The sequence below is a fragment of the Sciurus carolinensis genome, chromosome 8 (assembly GCF_902686445.1).
Source record: "Sciurus carolinensis chromosome 8, mSciCar1.2, whole genome shotgun sequence".
Lineage (NCBI taxonomy): Eukaryota > Metazoa > Chordata > Mammalia > Rodentia > Sciuridae > Sciurus > Sciurus carolinensis.
This window is the reverse complement of record NC_062220.1, coordinates 114,974,286-114,991,935: the sequence shown is the minus strand read 5'-3', so window position 1 is coordinate 114,991,935 and position 17,650 is coordinate 114,974,286. Positions and strand designations below refer to the sequence as shown.

At 44.9% G+C, this 17,650-nt stretch overlaps 2 protein-coding genes across 9 annotated transcripts in view; one reads left to right on the top strand and one right to left on the bottom strand.

The window, feature by feature from the left end:
- Positions 1 to 3,379: 3,379 nt before the first annotated feature.
- C8H5orf52 (chromosome 8 C5orf52 homolog) lies at positions 3,380 to 10,614 on the bottom strand. The gene is made up of 3 exons (XM_047562163.1): positions 9,877 to 10,614; positions 7,161 to 7,269; positions 3,380 to 3,577 (listed from the first exon to the last, which is right to left on the bottom strand). Exons 1-3 carry the CDS (start codon positions 10,128 to 10,130, stop codon positions 3,380 to 3,382), a joined length of 561 nt encoding a protein of 186 aa, XP_047418119.1. The 5' UTR covers positions 10,131 to 10,614.
- The window catches only part of Dusp18 (dual specificity phosphatase 18), a 56,007-nt gene continuing 48,607 nt past the window's right edge, over positions 10,251 to 17,650 (top strand). For 4 of the 8 annotated variants that reach the window (XR_007109732.1, XR_007109731.1, XM_047560124.1 and 1 more), the window contains exon 1: positions 10,251 to 10,636. The gene's annotated coding sequence lies outside the window, so the exon portion shown is untranslated. Of the gene's footprint in view, positions 10,637 to 10,658; positions 11,282 to 17,650 lie in introns of those variants that run through there. The other 4 variants (XM_047560127.1, XR_007109733.1, XM_047560126.1 and 1 more) reach the window with 4 other exon arrangements.

Genomic DNA, 17,650 nt, shown 5'->3' with positions numbered 1-17,650 from the left:
AGAAATTCTGGAGAGGGAAGGAACAAGGTCCACCACGCACTCAGCAAGTTTTATCAACTAAGCTTTTCCAAGTGCTCCAAAGTAGTGAAATGCATTGGGGGAGGGTGGAGGAGGAGGGAATGGAATGCATTTTCAGCAGAAAATAATGGTATGCTCGAATGTACTTAATCTTTTTAAAAGAAAGTAACATTCACCTATCCCCTGCCATTATCACAGAGCTTCAGGCCCAAAGAATATTTAGCAAAGATTTCTTGATGGTGATATTGAGAACATCTTTTCGCAACTACCAGGAAATAAATAGGACTGTTCTTTCCTTCCACTTCTTAGGTGACCATCTCCTTTGTCCACATCACCCTAACCTGTCCTAAATTTCCTTAATAGCTTGCATCCCAGAATGGGTGGCAAGTTCTTCAGCTACCTGGTATAAGGGACACCTAGGTTTGAGTCCAGTTCTGCTGTTAAACAGCTGACCTCACATAACTGACATTACTGAGGCCTCATAATACCATCTGTGAGTTGAGAGAAGATCAAGGATTTGATCTGTACTCTGGAGTCACAGGCCCTCAGCTTCTACCTGGAGTGATAAGGACAGGGAGTCTAAGTGTGGTGGTTAGGAGATGGGCTTCAGTTTGGGTTTGGATTTGATTTTGTCACTATTTGTCCAACTTTGGACAAGATTCTAACTCTTTGAACCTCATTTTCTTACACATAAGATAGGGAGAATTCAATGAGATCATGTTGGGGAAAACAGCTAAGCCTTGTACATTACTGAGCACATGAGTGCTCAGTAAATGTTAGTATGTTAATGGTTCTGACTACTGGAATGGGCTTCCAGGTAATATTTCACTGGACCTGAGTTTCACGTGTGTGCCCATGTGCATGTACAGATCCACCAGACTAAAGAATCTTTAAACCCCTCTTTAGTATTAAGGTTCTATTATTTCCATAATATTTTCCCATCCAACACTCCATTCTTCCCTAATTTTTCTTCTTTTTAAGCTCTTTCTTTCCTTCCAATAATTAAGTGGCTTCTCTTGAATTTTATTGCTTCTTTTTCCCAATTTAAATACAATATCCTGTTTTTTTCAATGAAAAATGGGAAGATTAAGTCCACATGATCAGAGGCAAGTCAGTGGCTGATAAAAGTAAACATTCCTTCCTAGCTCCTTCTACGAACCCCAAGGGTCCACTCTGTCTTTTGGGCACCACATGGGGACTCAAAGACCCTCAGGCAAAGTCATTTTCTCCAGGGGAGAAAGGTGTATGGTACCTGGGCCACATTAAGCTGCATCAGATGAGCTATAGGACACAGAAAGTTCCTAGGGATAGGAGGAACTGGGCCTGTTCTGCAGACTCCTGAAGATTCCAAGATCCCCAAGGCCTTCTCCTTCCTGGGTACAATGCCAAGGAAGGAAAAAGACTTGTTGAAGTAGAACAAATATACTAAATATAAGAAATATACCAAAAGCCTAGTTTATCTAAGAGAAGAGGTACTTTTTGTTATTGTTTTGGTTGATTTTTCTACAAATGTCATATTGCTTATATAACATTTAAATATTTTGAATGAACTTATTTTAATCAATTATGTTTACAAAAGAAAACAAACATGAACCTAGAAAAAGATGTTTGGGGCTCCCACTGAAAAGTAGCAGGCCCTAGCGTTAAAGGAAGACCATAAAAGGGGGAAATAAAAACATCATGAACATCTATCTCCCTACCCCATAAGTTGGGGTTTGCTGAGATCCTCCAGCTTATGGAAAAGACTGCCAAATGGCACTAGGCAGCTGTGCTGGAGGGAGTAAGGAAGAGGAGTGTGGAGAACTTCCCAGGGATGACTTCCAAGAGCCACCAAGAGGACTAAGGTCCTTACCTAGCAACTGTGGTGATGCAGAATGACCACTCCACAGGAGCCAGGACACCTGGTTTTAATTCTCTGCCACTAACTTGCCATATGACCTTAGGCAACTCAGGCTACTCTCTGGGCCTCAGTTTCCTCATCTGTAAAATGAGGAGACTCAGTTAACTTAAAAATATGTACCAAGCCCTTCCTCCATGCGCTGTCCAGATGCTGTAATAGAGAGAAAAATAAGACAGTCATCTTTTCAAAACACTGAGTAACTATTCCATTCATTAGGCATTGTGGTGGGTGTCAGCACTGTTACCATCAAAACATTTACAACCTGATCAGGGAGACTGTGCAAACAAGTAATGGCCAACCAAACAGTGCAGAGATAAGAGTGGACACACCAAGGGCACAGGAAGGAGCAGCCTTTCTGACTACTAGAGTCAGTCAGAAAAGCATCAAAGAAGAAATGAGGCCTGAACTGAATCTTGGAGGGTCCTTGGTTCCCACTTTCAGAGAGTACACTCAAATCAGGGCTTAGCACAAACACCCAAATGGCTACCATACAAGGCAGAAAGAAGCTACCATAGGAACCCAAATTCAGAGGGAAAAGGAAATTCATGTAACTTAGGCAGGCTAGGGGGAGGGGCAGACAAGGGGCAGCAGGAGGTCAGGAAATGCTTTGTAGAAATGGTACTGAGATAAGCCTTGAAAGACAGTTTTGTGAGAGGCCAGGTGAGCTGAATAGGCATTCTATAACAGGGTCTTCACAAGTAAAGACCCAAACTGGAGACTATCAGGATGTAGTCAGGATAACAAGTAGAAAGGGAGTGGGGACCAGCAAAGTTAGAAGCTAATTAGGCTAGAAGCTACCATCCTGATGGTAGCCATTGGAAACAATGGACCTTAGACCAAGCATTTGACATCCTCATGCCAGCTCTTGGAGGTAGGTTTCCCTTTCTATAAACTGATTCTTTCAGATAAGGAAACAGGTCCAAGGAGGTTACAAGGTCACATGGGTGATAGGTTGCAGAAATAACACTATCTGATGCCCCACTCTGACCTTCTTACCACTGGAATGCCAGGAAGTGGCATTATTGAGTCCTTCCCACATAAATTTCCATTTCCCAGAACACCTGGGTAGGATATATCACTTTAGAAATGTGGGATACTGGTGTTAGTTCAGTAATGGAGTGCATACTTAACATTTGTAATTCCCTGGGTTCAATTCCCAGAGCAAGGAAGGAAGGAAGAAAAAGAAATGGGGACACTGAAAAGTCAATCTTTGCCTGAATCATGGAGACTGGCTTGATTCAGCCTTTTCCACTACAACATCGATGGGACTGTCAGGATCTCTTTCACCATAATAGAGAGGATGGGTAGGACAAAGAATATTAGAATTACTGAGGGTTTTTTTGGTGCTCTGCTGTCTGCTGGTCTCAGTTTATTGTTCAATGATGATGTAGGCTAGCTAGCTTCTAGTTCTCCTCTGGTCTGACTAGTGTTGTGGCCCTGGGGCAGATGATTCTGCCTTAACTAGAGTGGATGGCTTTTCCTGTGAGACTGGAGTTTCAACTGGACTTTGTATATCCGGATTTTATCCAAGTACTGCTGGATGTTCATGGATTCCTGTCTCCAGCGCCCCAGCTTTCTGAGTTGGTCTGTCATAAACTTTTTTTTCAGATGGTCGTACAAATGGCTCATCTTTTTCTTGGTCTTGTCTGAAGCTCTTATCTTACAAAAAATAGAGGTGAGGTTAGGGATTAAGAAGCTACTTCACAGCAAGAAAGGCATCTAGGGCTGCTGATTTGGGAGTGAGAAATGTGCCTGCTGGATCAAATATTCATTCCATAAATACCATGATTCATAGGGAGCCTTGGTTTCCTCATTTATAAAAAGTGGAAAACCTCTGTGTTACATTCTGACAGTGTGCAGCCAAGGAGCCTGATTTTGAATATAACATTTCTGTGTGAAGACCGGTCAGTAAAAATGGGGAATTAGGATTGTGGGAAGAGTGTATCTAGAAAGAGCGAGAAACACCTCTTTCTATAACTCATCACCCTGTTCCTGTTAATCATCTAGTACTTCCCATATATTGTCTGTGATATCCCTTATTATCCCATGAATTCTAATTATTACTTCTATTATATAACTTCTGTCCTATCCCAACAACATCATAAGATCTGGGAAGGCACATCCTGTCTCTTACACATTCAGTTATTTATTCCAACAAGCTAGCTATGGGAAGGGATGCTAAGACAAATCAGCCACAGGTGTTTCCAATAACCACAACAGAGTCAGAAAGAGAGATGTACACACCTAAATATTTCTAAGCTAGGCAGAAAGTAATATAGCCCTAAAAGAAGCACAAAATTCAAAAGAGGGCAGATATCAAGAAAATCTGCAGAGGCCATGGGTGTAACTCAGGGGTAGAGTCTAGGTTGGCATCCATGAGGCCCTGGATTTGATTCCCAGCTCTGCTAGGGAAATGCTGCATGGAGGGGATGGCGTATAAATTGGGGTGGGATTTTGAAGGGTGGGGAAGTTTGGGGTATGTAGAAACAGAATCTGGTAAGAGTTGATCTAACAAGTTTCCCAGGGCATTCAGACAAGCACTAAAATTATTTGAAGATCTGGCACAATGCTAAGCAAAGGAGTTCTTAATAAAGGCTAGTCAATGTTGATATGATTATTTAGCACATCAAGTTAAAGGAAGGACAGTTGACAAAAAGAATGAGCACTAAAAGATATAATTCAAATTGGTGGTCTCTACACCCAGCTGAATGTAAGAAACACTTCAGTTGTTTGATAAAATCACAGACCCCAAAAATTCCAGTTTAGTAGGATTTGGATGGGACCCAGAATCTATATTCTTATCGTGTACGCAAGATGATTCTGATCCAGCCACTGAGAAGTAAATGACTGCTTATACCACTATTTTCTAGTCTACTCCATGACAGTAGGCATTTGGGCTGTCTCAGCTAGTAATTTCACCTTGAGCTTCACTTACCAGAAATTAGATGTTCCTTAACCTTGACACTATTGATGTTTGGGGTTAGTCAATTCTTTATCATGCACATGGTAGGATATTTATCAGTATCCTTGGCCTCTACCTACTAAATGACAGTAGCACCCATGCCACTTTGACTTGTGATGACCAAATATCTCCAGGCATTGCCAATGTCCCCTGTGGGGCAAAACCATTCTGCTTAACAGCCAAGGCTGTAGATGAATGATACCAGCCATTATCCACTGTTCTCAAAGCATGTTCATGGGATTCCTGAGACACTAGATTTTAGCTGTATTTACTGAAACTGGTGTCTAGCCAAAGCTACCTCTTTCCCCAATGTGAATAGTTTTGGTGGGGAGACAGGAATACTGCCACACTATCACTAAGGCCCTTGAATCCACCAAGTTCCTGCAAGTCAGTCTCTGGGCTAGTTTCCAGGTTTATAATAGAGAAGACACTCTCTCTCTTTAAGGAAGAATCTGCACAACGACCTGGCTTGCAATTCTTCACCATGTGACCCAAGTAAAGTTGCTCCATGTCTCTAAGTCTTGATTTCCTGAGTTATTTAAATGAACATAATAATATATAATGGATATCAAGTACCTAAAATGCATGAGGGCTAAATTCTGCTTTAAAAGGAAGCTTCTGGCTGAAAGATGAACCAGCCCTCTAGACAATGCAGAAGTTTCCAGGTACAGAATTTCAAAATTTTTTTGCCCCACTGGCAAGGTATAACATTCCCCATACAGTGGGTATAGAGGTTAGTTCCCAACCTATCCTGAGCCAGCCAGAACACAACACACCACCTAGTCACCATGACTGGAGCAGGAATGGACCCAAGTCCCAACTGGGGCTAACTGGGGTCCTTCTCCAACTGGGGTCCTTGACTAACTAGATCAATAGCAGAAGCACTGTATTTCCTTTGTGGTCTGCATGCCAGGATGGCCTTGTCCTCCAAGGAAAATCAGCCTGATTGTGACAACATTCAGAAAGCAGCAAAAGATGAAGAAGGGGAGTGGAAGACACAACAAGGGTTTTGGAACACCTGGCTTCTCTCATCCCAAACACTGATGACGCTGCCCTATTCATCCTTGATTATGTAAACCCAGCTTTCTCTATTTTGCTTGAACTAATTCAAGTTGTTTATATGACCTGCAACTGAAAGGGTCTTAATAGACCCTTTTACAAATTTCACAAATACGGAAACAGATCCTGGGAAGAACAATTCACTCAAGATTACCCAAAGCTGGCCGCCCATCTCCAAGCCTAAGTCCGGCCTATTTCCACTACACTACTCCACTGCAAATTTAGTAAACACCCAGTCCCTGATCTGCTTTGGGTTTTTTGTTTGTTTGTTGTTGGTTTTTTTTTCACTGTTTTGTAATGCTGGGGATAGAACCCTGGGCATCATTGCACATGCTAAGCAAGTACTCTGCCTCTCAGTTACATGCCCACCTTGGTCTTTGCTTTGGTTTATATGGCCCCCAAGAGGATCTAGTACTCTCTTTTAAGGCTCTCGATTCTTTTCTTTTTTGGCAGTAGTAGGGATCAAACCCAGGGTCTTATGCATGCTAGACAAGTGCTCTATAATTAAGCTACATCTCCAGGTCTTCTCAAGTGAGAACCTCATGGGCCCGTCCAGATTTGACCCAGGAACATTGGAGGGAAGCTCAATAGTCAAGGAGATGAAAGCTCAATTCTGGGATAAATGCTCTGCTTGATGGATCTATCTTATTCACTTGTCTCTTCCTAGTGCCTAGCAATGCCTGTCCCAAGCAGTTCCAAAAGACATGTTTAATGAATGAATCAATCAGGGTCCATGGGGAGCACTGGGTGCCAACACTTGGGCTTCCAAGTATGTAGGTCAAACCCTACTTGTTCATAATCAAAAAGAGCCTCAGTTCTCATCTGGAATATGGGGTTAGCCCCCAGAGTTAAAAAATTGACCAGATAAATGTTCATGTCAATTCAAAGCTCTAGAACCTAAGACTTTGTATGGGAGATAATAAGAATGTATTCATGAATTCCCTAGAGAGGTAATATACTCTGAGAAAAAAATACAAGAGTGAAAAAACCAGGAAATCATTTTCTCTGGCTCCTTCAGTTCAAGAACAGGTATGATACCTTGCACAAGTCAGTAACCCCAATTATCAACTGCCTCCTCTGTAAAAATGGGGCCTGCCCTAGAACATCTTGATGACTCCCTATCACCTTAAGGATCTACTGCCTCCATGATATGAGGAATATGGAATGAATATGGGTTAAGCCATTAACACTGTGTAATGCAAAAACTTGTGGCTACTTTACCTCTGTCTCAAAGATTCGTTGTGCACTGAGGTTGTCACGAATAATCACTCGAGATAAGTGGCTCTTAGGTAAAAATTTGTTCATTGTTGCTTCACTGGAATTCATTATACTGGAAGTGGGAGGGGAAGGTGGTACTGGTTAGAGATGGCTGAGACCAAGGCCAGGGCTAGGGCCTGATTTGATTAAATCCTGGGGGAGTGGCTGAGGCCTCCCCAAGTTTCTTAGGACAAGCATAGCTTCCTCTCCCCGTGGAGTAAGGAAGCAACCATGTTTCTCCTCGTGGACAAGGTGTGTGCTAACAAACTGTGACATGGATACCTGAGAAGGATGTTGAAGAGCCCAGAGCAGTCAAGAAGAGAAGTGTCAACAGGGAATCAGAGACAACCGTCAGGAGCTGTTTTTTGTTTGTTTGTTTGAGTTTTATTTGGGGGGGGGTGATGCTGAGGATGGAACCTAGGGCCTTGCACACACTAAGCAAACACTTTATCACTGAGCTACACCCCCCAGCTCTAGGAGCAGTTACCTTAATGAGAAAAAGCAAGGTGCGATGGAAGGGGGGAATCTTAGAGAAGACTCAAAGTTGGAGAATAGGAGTCAGAGGGTTGAATTTGAGAGAGACTATGGTGGGGGGGGGCAGTTACTGCACAGAATAGATCTAAGGAGAATCTGGGAGTGGGTAGTAAATTAGAACAGAGAAAAATAAAATGAAGGGTTTGTATAAGGATTAGACTGGTTAATAGGGAAATTTTAAGGGAAGAGGGTTTGAGAAAAGCTTACAAATGTGAGGCAAGTTTGGAGTGGGCAGGGTTTTAGAAAACTCTGGAAAGTGAGAAGCAGAAGATGGAGTGAAGTGGGTATGGTGGGATAGTATGGAGCCAGATACTCCAGGTAAAAAATGAGATAACAATTTAGACAAAATGAGGAATTGATAAAAAAAAAATGGATATTGTCAGCCAAGAGAAAAGTTTTCACCTTTTGATATTTTGGTTACATCATGAAGTGGTTTAACAATATATACCTTTAAATGTTTTTGCTCACTTAAATGTTCATATTTGCTAAAATTTGGAAACTAAATGTACAACAAGAAAAGAAATGAATAGCTTTAGTAAGCCAAACACTAAAATGCATGTGATTATGTATAAAACATAGACATCTTAGGTGTATTAGATGGGAGAAAAAAAGAGGTAACTAAACAGTGAACTTTTTTTTTTTGGTGCTGGGAATTGAACCCAGGGCCTTGTGCATGTGAGGCAAGTACCCTACCAACTGAACTATATCCCCAGACCCAACAGTGAACTTTTTGTGTTGTCAAAATGTTACAGTGACTGTCTCTGGTCATTCATTGTCCTGGTCTGTCTTTTCTGATTTTTCCATAAGTGTACATTACTTTCCTAAAAGAATTTTAAAAAGTATTTTTTTAAGGGTAAAACATTTTGAAGGATTAGATTTTTTTTCTAATTCATCTTCAGTCAACTTGTAACAACGGTCTTGTGAATATTTTTATATTTACAAACTAATATTAACAAACAAACATTTCCAGTCTCCCATTTCCATTTCTCTGATTTCTATGCAGGGCAACACAGCATTAGACACGAGGTGATGGAAAGACTAGTTCTGAGGTCAGGGTGCTCACAAATCTTGTTAAAACAACAACAACAAAACAACAAACCTAAAATATTTAAGCACTTTTTTTTTTTTTTTTTTGTGGTGGTGGTGGTGGTGGTGGTCCTGGGGATTGAATGCAGGGGTGATCTACCACTGCACTTCGTTCCCACCCCTTTTCACTGTTAATTTGATAATTTCATTGATAATTTGGTTACATCATGAAGTGCTTAACAATATATACCTTTAAATGTTTTTGCTCACTTAAATGTTCATATTTGCTAAAATTTGGAAACTAAATGTACAACAAGAAATGAATAGCTTTAGTAAGCCAAACACTAAAATGTATGTGATTATGTATAAAACATAGACAGGTGTATTAGACGGGAGAAAAAAGAGGTAACTAAACAGTGAACAAGTTCTCTCTAAACTGCAGAGGTTGGCAAGCAGGCGTAATCAAACCTGATCATAAAACACTCTTCATCTACTTAGCAGTGCACCAAATTTATCAATACAGGAAAGGATTTCTTTTTTAAGGCAATGATTGGAAATATTCCCTTCCAAGTAATAAATAAGGTCCTTTTGAACCAAATTGCCTTCCACTGCCAGACCCCTACAGAAGGTTGCGAAGATGTAGCAAGAGTTGAGACATGAAAACGGGTGGTGGGGCAGGGCGGGGGTGGGATTGGGGCTCGTAATGATAGGAAACAGGCAGAGGAACTGGGGGCTTTTCCAAAATCACTGAGAAACATGGAGGCTAAGAAGACGGGTGCTGAACAGGTTCGAGTCCACGGTGGACCTGGATCTCAACAGGCTCAGGCAGGTTCGGAACTCCTCCCAAATGGTGCGGGACATAGGAGGTCAAGGCTGAAGAACTGACGGGCCGGGAAGATTTACAGGAAATGTTGGGAGACAGGACTCCTGGTTACTCGCGGGAGTTGAAGGCGTTCAGATGGGCCCCTAGGTGGACTAGGAAGAAGCTGGGGTCCGGTTCTTTGAGAAATCCAGATTCCCCTGGGGTGAGAGATTGGGGAACAAGGGCCTCTCGGGATAAGCGTTGCTGGGCGCAGGTTGGGGGTCCGGTCTAAGAGAGTTCGGGGAACCAAGACCGCACCTGAAGAGCACAGATGGCTGCGAAGTTCGGGGGCGCAGGAAGTAGACCTGCGGCTGGACCCCGTGGCCGATTTCTTGGCGGCTGCCGCCCCTATCGCGCCGTAAATTCAAGTTCTCGGTGGTGCCGGAAGTGGTGGTCGCTTTGGAGGGGGACTTGTAATCCACGTACGAGGCCAGATTCCAAGAAACCGAGGGCCTACTCGACTGTGCGGTCGCGTCATCCAAAGTGGAGAACGACTCAGGAATGGAAACCATGCTTGCTACGCTTGCGCAGACACTGAGTGACACGCAACGCAGACGCGACCTGCAGAGCTCTGTGCGTTGCCTGGAAAACACGCGATGGGGCGGGGCCTGGGGGCGGGACGAACCGGGAGGCTGCGTACGCAGCAGAATTGTCCCTCGGCAGCCGCCATTGTGCTAATGGGCGCGTTGCCGTGGAGACGGACTGGGCAAGACGGAGTAAGCTGGGGTGGGTCGGTCGATTGTGCTTCTGACTGATCCAGGAGTGATCGCGAAGCTGGTAACCTGGTAAGTCCGAGCGGGACTGCACCGAGCGCAGAACGGGAACCGAGATTTCTCCGAAGACCAGAGTAGCCGATTCCTCCCCTCGAGGAGAAACCGTTGTTATGGAAACCAGATTGCTGGGCGGGCGGGGTTTGCGGCCCCGGGATCGGAACTGGTCTCTCCCTGAGACTCTTGCCTGGGGATAATCGGTGCAGCTTCTTCATGAACGAACGCCTTCGCACTCCTACTGGAGAGAGGTAAGACCGATGGGATCTTGACGCCGAATTGAAAAGAAGCCTATTCCAGTGCCAGTTCCCCAGGAAACCTACCTAGCTCACTCCTGGAAGTAGAGCCTCGCACCTGTTACTAGGTCCAAGGCTTGACATCTATGCAGCCATTTTGCGAAATAAGTTTCGCTTTCCCGCCCTAGAGAGGGGTACTTACAGAGAGAACAGAAACTAAAATATAAACTCCCCTTCCCGCCTCTCATTAACCAACATACTAGAACGTTTATTTGTTCCGGCCCAGCCCATCGTATGCTATGCTCTTAGGCAAAGGGCTCGTACGACCTTACGCAAGCAGTTCAAAACCCATCCCATAAAATACCCTAGATTTAAGTTCTTTTTACCTCTCTCACTTTTCTCTGAGGAATGGCCTTTGTCAGATCCTGACTGACAAATAAACTCTCTACGTGTTGATTTCCTTGCCTGGTTTCTGTGTTGCTCGTCTGCGTCTCACTTCCCTTTCATTTGGTGCCGTGATTCGGATCGGGTCCCCAGCGTGTTTGCTCCCCTTGCTTTAAGGGTCTGAGCTGCCCTGGGACCCGATCCGACCCTCTTCGGAGACCAGGCCTCCATCTTACCAAGCGCTCTTTCTCCACATCCCGACACTGGCTTCATTTGGTAAGTGGCTCCTCCCCGAGCTTTATGGTTAAACGACCCTTGAGACCTGGGAAGTGACTTTGAGTGTCCGGCACTCCCAAGGTTCTCTGAGGGTCGGGGGAACCCCCAGCCATGGTTCTTGCAAGCTGAATCCTTATGCTAATTGCTGACTGGGGACTCTTTCCTGAAAGGACTGCCACTTGCAAGACCTAGCCTTTGTCCTGGGTCCAGTCTGTCTCTATGAAAGCCCCAGTGCCGGGTGGGCATCCAGGCACCCCTACAGGCCTTTGCCTTGACGCTTACCCTGCAGTGGTGACGACCCCCTGTGTAACTCTCTTCTACTACGTGGCAATAGAGACCAGGAGACGCCTCGCCTCTAGACCCACTAACCCCTACTCTCACTATGGGCAACTTCCCCTCAGTCCCTCCACATACCCGCCTAGGCTGCTTTCTGGCCAAAGTAGGACCACTCCATTCACTCCAGATCTCAAACCCCAAAAACTTATTTGTTTATGTAACCAAATTTGGCCTCAATATACCTTAGACAATTACTCCAAATAGCCGCATAAGGTCACATTGGATCCCAATATCCCTAGGGATCTTTTCGATTTCTGTGAGCATTTGGGAAAATGGAAGGAGATACCATATGTTCAGGCCTTTTCCTTCTTGCACACTAAACTTTCTCTCTGCAGTCCTTGATCTCCCTTGCAGATTCTCTCAGCTCTTACTAATCCAATCCCAAGGCTGAACCACCAACTCCCGAATCCTCTACCTTTAACCCCGCTGACAAAACCCCAGCATATCAGCTCCCTCCTCAGCCAGCTCCTTCTAACACCCCCAATTCCTCAGACACCCCTTGAGCCCCTCCTTTCTCTCTGCCTGCCATGCGATCATGAACAGCCACTCACCAAGTTCCACCCACCCCTTTACCCCCTCTATTCGAGTTCGCTGGAGTCCATGGAGTTGTTAGAATTTGTGACCCTTTCTCTCTATCAGATCTTTCCCAGATAGAGAAGTGACTCAATTCCTACAACTCTAACCCCACCACTTAGATAAAGGAATTTCAATATTTGGCCCAATCATATGATCTCGCCTGGCACGATGTCACCATGTTATGTCCAACACCCTTACACCTGATGAAACAGGTGTACACCTGGAAGCAGGCCAGGGTACATGCCAGCGAAATCCATCAAAACTAATCAGGCCCACCCTCTTGGCACAGCAGCTATTCCTGATCAGGAACCTGACTGGGATTACAATGATGAGGCTGGTCGTCATAGATGAGATGAATTTATTACTTGCTTAAGCCAAGGCCTCCATCATGCAGCCCATAAGACCATTAATTATGAAAAATTATAAGAAGTAATCCAAGACCAAACAAAATCCTAGCATGTTCTTGGACCGCCTTAATAAGGCTCTCCTCCAATACACGGACTTAGATCTGGAGCCCGCTGTTGGTAGGCAACTCCTCATGACCTATTTCTTTTCCCAAATCTTTCCCCACATTAAGGCTAAACTAAAGTGACTGGAGAAAAGACCCCTAACTCCTCCAGCTGAGGTTCTGGCTGTGGCTTTTAAGGTGTATAATGGAAGAGATGAAAAGACCCACAAGCAGAAATACCAGATGCTTACCCAAGCCGTCTGTGTATCTGTGCCAACCCCTGGTTCCACTGTTTCAAGAAAGGGTCCACCAGGGCCTTGTTTTAAATGTGGTCAGATGAGTCACTGGGCCCGGGCATGTCCTAAGCCTCGCAAGCCCCGTGGCCCCTGTCCTAAGTGCCAGCAGGAAGGACATTGGGCCGTCAACTGTCCCCAAGCTCATAGTGGCTCCAGGCCATCCGACCCTCCTAGCCCCTCATTCCAGAGAAGGACTGATGAGGCCCAGGATCCTGAGACCTGACTACTGCCAGGCCTTCATGAGAACCCAGGGTAACTTTGCAAGTTGCAGGTGGCCTATCTCCTTCCTTTAAGATACTAGAGTCGTATATTCAGTCCTCACAGAGTTCTGGGGCCCTGCCTCCCATTCAGTGTCCTCTATTGTCAGGGTGGAGGATAATCCCTATCAACCTCTACAGGCATCTGCACTTATCTGTACCTTTGGTTCTTTAATTTTTACTCATTCCTTTTTTGTCATTTCTAGATGGCCCATTCCCCTAGTAGGGAGAGACATTCTCTCAAAATTAGGAGCCACGCTCACTTTCGCCCCTCACATATGCCTACTCCTTTAATCCTTAACCTCGTCACCAGCCCCCAACCCTCTTTCCCCTCCTGTTCTCTTCCCTTACCCCCATCTGAGGTAAGCTCTATTGTCTGGGACATCTCTAGCCCTTCTCTTGCCTCACACCATGAACCCATCCAAATTTTTCTCAAATCATTTTCCAGCCCAACCCCAATATCCACTTTCTCTACAGAAACTCCAAGTTTTACAACCCATCATTCAAGATCTTCTCCATAAGGGTTTCCTCAAACCTACTCACTCTCCTTATAACACCCCAATTTTAAAAAGTCTAATGGGTCCTTTCATCTGGTTCAAGACCTCCACATCATTAATTCAGCTGTCATACCCATCCACCCCATAGTACCCAATCCTTATACCCTCCTATCCACCATTCCCTCAGGAACCACCCATTTCTCAGTACTTGATCTGAAGGATGCTTTCTTTTCTATTCCCCTTCATCCCAACTCTCAAAAATCTCTTTGCGTTCATCTGGACTGATCCAGCCACTCACACGGCCTCTCAACTGATATGGACTGTACTCCCCCAAGGGTTCTGAGACAGCCCCCACCTCTTTGACCAGGCCAAAACCAAAGACCTAGCCTCCTGGTATTTTGATAGATCCACCATTCTCCAATATGTCAATGATCTCCTTCTTTGCAACCCTCATACCAATGGACATCAAGATATCTGCAAACTTCTTCCTAAACGGGCTTAGGATACTGGATCTCACCTTCCAAAGTACAGTTGTCTTTACCACAAGTCACCTATCTGGGTTTACTCATAACTCCAACTCACAAAGCTATCCCAGCTGATAGGAAAACACTTATTGCTAATCTGCATGCTCCTGCTAAAGAGGAAGTTCTCTCCTTCTTGGGAATGGCAGGGTTACTTCATGCCTGGGTTCCCAACTATTCTATACTGACCAAACCTCTGTATGACACAGCTCGAGGCCCACTTTCTGAGCCTCTTCTACAACCCATTACCACACACGTCACCAAGCTCCAACGGGCTCTTCTTAAAGCACCTGCTCTCCAACTGCCTGACCTTTCACGCCTCTTCCACCTTTATGTCATTGAAAAGCTTAGATTTGCTCTTGGGGTCCTAGGACACATGATGGGACCCACTTTTGTCCCTGTAGCATACTTATCAAAGACTTTAGATTCCACAAAGGATGGGCTCCCTATTTACGGACACTGGTCTCAGCCTTCTTACTAATTACTGAATCAAAAAAACTTACTTTTGAGGCCCACTCACAATCCTGACTCATCATCCCCTTAAGGAACTGCTCACCTACAAAGGACTACATACTCTACCCACTTCCCACATCCTCTCCTTACAGTTGTCCTTAACAGAAGACACCAGCCTTACTTTTCTCACCTGTCTGCCACTAAATCCTACCACTCTTCTACCAACTCCTCAAACTCAAACTTTCTCCTTACCCACTCATGCTTTGAAACACTAGAGGAACTTCTCCCACATCCTACTCATGTACATGAGGGACCCCTGCCTCAAGCTACTCACACCTGGTTTACTGATGGCTCCTCCTTCCTCCTTAAGGGAGTCTGCCTGGCAGGTTATGCTGTAGTATCTCTATCATCAGTTGTAGAAGACTTTTCTCTTTCCAACAACATATCCAGCCAGCAGGCCGAACTCATTGCTCTTATTAGAGCCTTCACCCTGGCAAAGGAATCCTCTCTTAACCTATATACTGATTCCAAATATGCCTTCCACATACTCCTTTCCCATGCCACCATCTGGAGAAAATGTGGATTCCTCACCACTAAGGGTACTTCTATAACCAATGCCACTTTCATCTCTGAACTTCTTCGGACCTCACATTTTCCCACTGCTCTTGGCATCTCACATTGCAGATCTCATCAAACTGATTCTTCCTTTGTCTCAGTAGACAATAACAAAACAGACCTGGAAGCGAGGGCCGCCACCCTCCAACAGGTCCCCTTGTCATCCAACCTCCTTCCATTGCTCTCTCCCCTCCTACAACTCCAACTTCCGCACTCGACACTTGACAAATACTCGCATACCTTCACAACCTTTTCCACCCAAATACTTCATCTCTAAGACACTTTGTCAGTTCTCACCTCAAACTCTCCTCTGAGGACTCACAATTTCTCTTGGGCCTCTCTGCCTCTTGTGAAGTCTATCAAAAAGCCAGCCCCACCTCCAACCTTCATCCCCCTGCCTTCCCCCATTGGATCAAATGAGGGCATCTCGCCGGCTCTGACTGGCAATTGGATTTCACCCACATGCTTCTGATAAACAACACAAATATCTCCTGGTCCTCACTGACACTTTGACAGGATGGGTTGAAGGCTTCCCTGCCTCCAACAAACACAGCCACATGGTAGCCAACACCCTGGATTCGGACTCCCTCCCTTCAATCTGACCTTGGTCCCGAATTCACCTCTCATATCTCACAACTGGTAGCCAAAGCTCACAACATCCCTTGGCACTTCCTTAGCCCTTATCATCCCCAATCCTCTGGGAAGGTAGAACTCAACAATTGTACCCTAAAAACCACCCTCCAGGGACCAGATATGCCTGGCAATTCAAATTACTCGCCATGGACTTTTCCCCTCCCCTACTGCTCAATTCTACCTTCTGCCCAATTTCAGGTTGTGCTAGTCCCCTCACTCTCATCTTTGATTTCTCTAAGGTGAGCAAGGTCAACTGCCTCGACTGGAATCAGTACACAGTAACTTCACATGACTATCATCACTTCTTTCTCTGCTTAAAATCTGAAAACACGGGTTCTTGCATCAAGGATTACTGGAAGGGATGCACATCCTGGTCATGTAATTACCACTGCACTGGCCACTCTTATGGAAAGCCAGGAGGCCACTTATCCAAATTTCCACACAATTCTAATTGGGTACAACGAATCAAACCATTTCTGTCCTTCAGAATACCAGATCCTTGGCACACAAAATGGGAAGTCTCCATCAATATCCTAGTTGGAGCTGGAGTACATCCATGCGGTTCCTTTAAGATTTTTAGAAATTATGACCAAGCTCCAAGTACCTCCCAAGATATGGTCAGCAGTATAGTCAAGGACACATCCTCTTGCCTCTCTCACCAACTATCCCCCCAGCCTAAACTATCAATAAGTGACAACTTAGTGATTCTTCTCTTAAACTTCTTCACCAGATTGTCAATGAAGCTCTGTATCAAAGGAGCTGCTTTGCATGTGCCCCATTAGACCTGTTCCCTATCACAACGGTCTTGCTCTCCAATATCTCAGTTCCCCATAATGCCTGCACACCATACCCACAAAGGCTTCCTCAGAATATCCATGTACACTCTTTGGAATTAACAGGACCTTGCTGGCGCACCTCCCAGGACACCGCCCTCCACTTCCGATGGTCCACCAACATCACTCTTAATTCTGCCTCCTTCTTTAGCCCTTTGGGCACTTACTTCTTATGCTCCCAGTCTTTAAGCACTTGCATTAACTTCTACACTATGGGTCCTTGCATACTGGTGATGCTCTCCCCTCGGCTCACTCTGTATAGCTATCCAGAATTCATAATGATTCACATTCCACCTGCTCGTCATAAGTGTGCAGCTTTCCTCCCAGTTCTTGTTGGTATAACCCTAACCACTTCCCTTATTTCTTTAGGACTGTCAGTAGGAGCCCTAGGACATAGCAATTTGAACAACTAAGTGATGAAGTGGCCAAATCTATCAAAACTTCCACTGAAGTCATTCGCATCCTCCAGGCCCAAATCTCCTCCCTTGTGGTCTTACAGAACAGGCAGGCTCTGGACCTCCTCACAGCTGAAAAAGGTGGAACCTGTTTCTTTCTAAGGGACCAATGCTGTTACTATGTCAATCAATCTGGAGAAATTGAACAAAATATACAAACTTTACAAGATCTGGCCACAAAAATCTGACAGGCAGGCTTCACATCTAGTCTTTCCCCTTTTTCCTCATCCTCTTGGAATCCCTTCCTGTCTGGGCACTTCCCCTCGTAGGTCCACCAATTGCTATATTAACCTTGGCTTTCTTAGCCCCCTGGCTCTTTAGGTACCTCCAGGAAGCCATCTTGGAAAAAAACAAGATCTTCACTAATCAGTCAACCAGATGATCCTTGGGGAATACCAGTGCCATCCAAAAGTGATGACTTCTTATATAACCACCTCCAAATGTTGCCA

Bases quoted from the DNA above. Each gene is read 5' to 3' on its own strand.
- C8H5orf52 (XM_047562163.1), bottom strand. From the start codon at position 10,130: ATGGTTTCCATTCCTGAGTCGTTCTCCACTTTGGATGACGCGACCGCA. The intron at 7,270-9,876 runs GTGCGGTCTTGG...TCCCACTTCCAG, and splicing joins CAGCCATCTGTGCTCTTCAG to TATAATGAATTCCAGTGAAG. The intron at 3,578-7,160 runs GTAAAGTAGCCA...ATTTTTTGTAAG, and splicing joins AACGAATCTTTGAGACAGAG to ATAAGAGCTTCAGACAAGAC.